The sequence below is a fragment of the Camelus bactrianus genome, chromosome 21 (genome assembly GCF_048773025.1).
Source record: "Camelus bactrianus isolate YW-2024 breed Bactrian camel chromosome 21, ASM4877302v1, whole genome shotgun sequence".
In the NCBI taxonomy this organism is placed as follows: domain Eukaryota; kingdom Metazoa; phylum Chordata; class Mammalia; order Artiodactyla; family Camelidae; genus Camelus; species Camelus bactrianus.
In genome coordinates, this window is record NC_133559.1 from 10130942 (window position 1) to 10133078 (window position 2137).

At 41.6% G+C, this 2137-nt stretch overlaps 1 protein-coding gene across 1 annotated transcript; it reads right to left on the reverse strand.

Moving 5' to 3' along the window:
- Positions 1 to 1192: 1192 nt before the first annotated feature.
- LOC105069571 (olfactory receptor 10X1-like) lies at positions 1193 to 2137 on the reverse strand. Its single transcript, XM_010955715.2, has one exon. The coding sequence runs from the start codon at positions 2123 to 2125 to the stop codon at positions 1193 to 1195; it is 933 nt and encodes a 310-aa protein (XP_010954017.1). The 5' UTR covers positions 2126 to 2137.

A 2137-nucleotide genomic window follows, 5' to 3' on the forward strand; every position in this document is an offset into this window, starting at 1 on the left:
TTTCAAATTTAGGTTTTGATATCCAAAATTTGATTTTTTGTTGTTGTTGCTTACAGAGGTAGGTTGTTTTTCCTATGTCAATATGCAGTATTTCCCAGGATGAGTTTTTGAAAAATCTGTTGTGTTCTCACTTCTCTGCAAAGCCATATCTGTTCAAAGCAAGTGCCCACGTGTGCACGAGAATGTGGGGGCTCTGTGTTCTACTCTCTCGCTGTATTTGTCACCTGTGTCAATGCTGTACTGTAGTTTCATTATGAGTCTTGATATTTGGTAAGACAAACCATGTTAAATTGTTCTTCAAAAAATGTCTTAGTAATTGTAAAGCTATATAAAATTTAAATAACCTCATAATTCTTCTGGGTAACATAGAGATTTGACATGCTCATCTAGTTTCCTTGATCACACATTGTATGGCTGCCAAAATTATTCCAAAACATCTTTTATTTTCAAGCCACTCAATACTGTGGGATTTTGTTAAATGTTAGCTATTTAATGCCTTCATCTTAAAGAAAACAGAGGTTATAGTCAGCCTTCATCCAAAGATTCCCCCAGTCATGGAACATGTAAGCTCTACTGTCCTATTTACTTATTTATTCAATGTTCCAAAATATCCTGAGCATTCAGAAGCAAGCATGCGACAGGCACTGGAAGGACACCATCATGTACGATGCTATTAAAAAACATTAATAATCAGCATGGCATGGACCTTAACAAATGTAAATATCAATCGAGATATAAACAGACAGACAGTTGATGATTTCTACATAGTTTATTTCCTCTTAGAAATGACTCATCTCCTGGTGGGCACAGCACAGTACCTCACAATACTAACTAGAAAAATTCTTCAATTTTTACCTCTCCAGATATTTTTGAATATTTCTTAATATAGTGGTCATAGGCGGTGTTTTTCATCCCACAATTTTTCTTTTCCCACTTCATCAAAAGTGCAGAACCCAGAAGCTGACTGGTAGAAGACTAAAATCTTCAGGGACAAATAGCAGTAGAAGTAGGCACACAATTTCTTTAACATGCTAAGTAAATATCTGTCAGGGCTTAGGGCCAAGACTCGGTCAGCTGATCCCCATATGCCAACCGCTGGGAAAAGACAAATAGTGCTGAATTCTCCAGATACCACAGGGTAAATGCCTCTCTGATTTTCGGAGATGTTCAATCATGCAGCAACAATCCAAGATTATTTATTCAACAAAATTGTCTTTCCAAGTACCTTTCTAAAAGCACCCTTCATGTCCTTATTCCTGAGGCTGAATATGAGAGGGCTGAGGAAAGGAGTAATGACAGTGTAAGGGACTGCTATGAGTGTGTCATCTCCCCCCGATGCTTCTGGCTTCAGATAAACAATAGATGCAAAGCCAAAGTGGACGATGACCACCGTGAGGTGGGAGGCACAGGTAGAAAATGCCTTCTGCTTGCCCTCAGCTGAAGGGATCCTCAAGACAGTGGAAAGAATGAAGACGTAAGTGAGGACGATGAGCAGGAAGGTGCCCATCAGGCCTGACACTGAGATCAGTGTAACAGTGAATTCTGTGAGGTCACTGTGTAGACAGGACAGCCTCACAACTGCCCGCATATGACAGAAGAAGTGTTTGACCAGGTTGGGGCTGCAGAAAGAGCCCCTGAATATCAGTGCAGTCTCTGTCACAGAGATAAAGAAACCCACAGCCCAAGCAGAGGCCACCAGTTGTCCACATACCATGTTGGTCATAAGCAATGGATACCTGAGGGGGTTGCAGATGGCCAGAAAGCGGTCATATCCCATCACAGTGAGAATGATTGTATGAGTGCCACCAAGTGCCAAGAAGAAATACATCTGCAAGCTACATCCTATGACTGAAATGCTTCTGTTCTTGGCCAGGAGATCTGTCAGCATCCTGGGGATAATGGTGAGTGTGTAGCAGGTCTCAGAGAAAGAGAGTGCACTAAGGAAGAGGTACATGGGGGTGTGGAGGGATCTGTCTACCCAAGTTAGACCCATGATGGCTAGGTTACCTGTGAGGGTGAGAAGGTAGAGGCCAAAGAAAACCACAAAGAGGAACGTCTGTACCTGTGGGTAAACAGAAAAGCCCACAAGAATGAATTCCTTCAGGATTGTCTGGTTGATCTTCATTGTTGGAATATT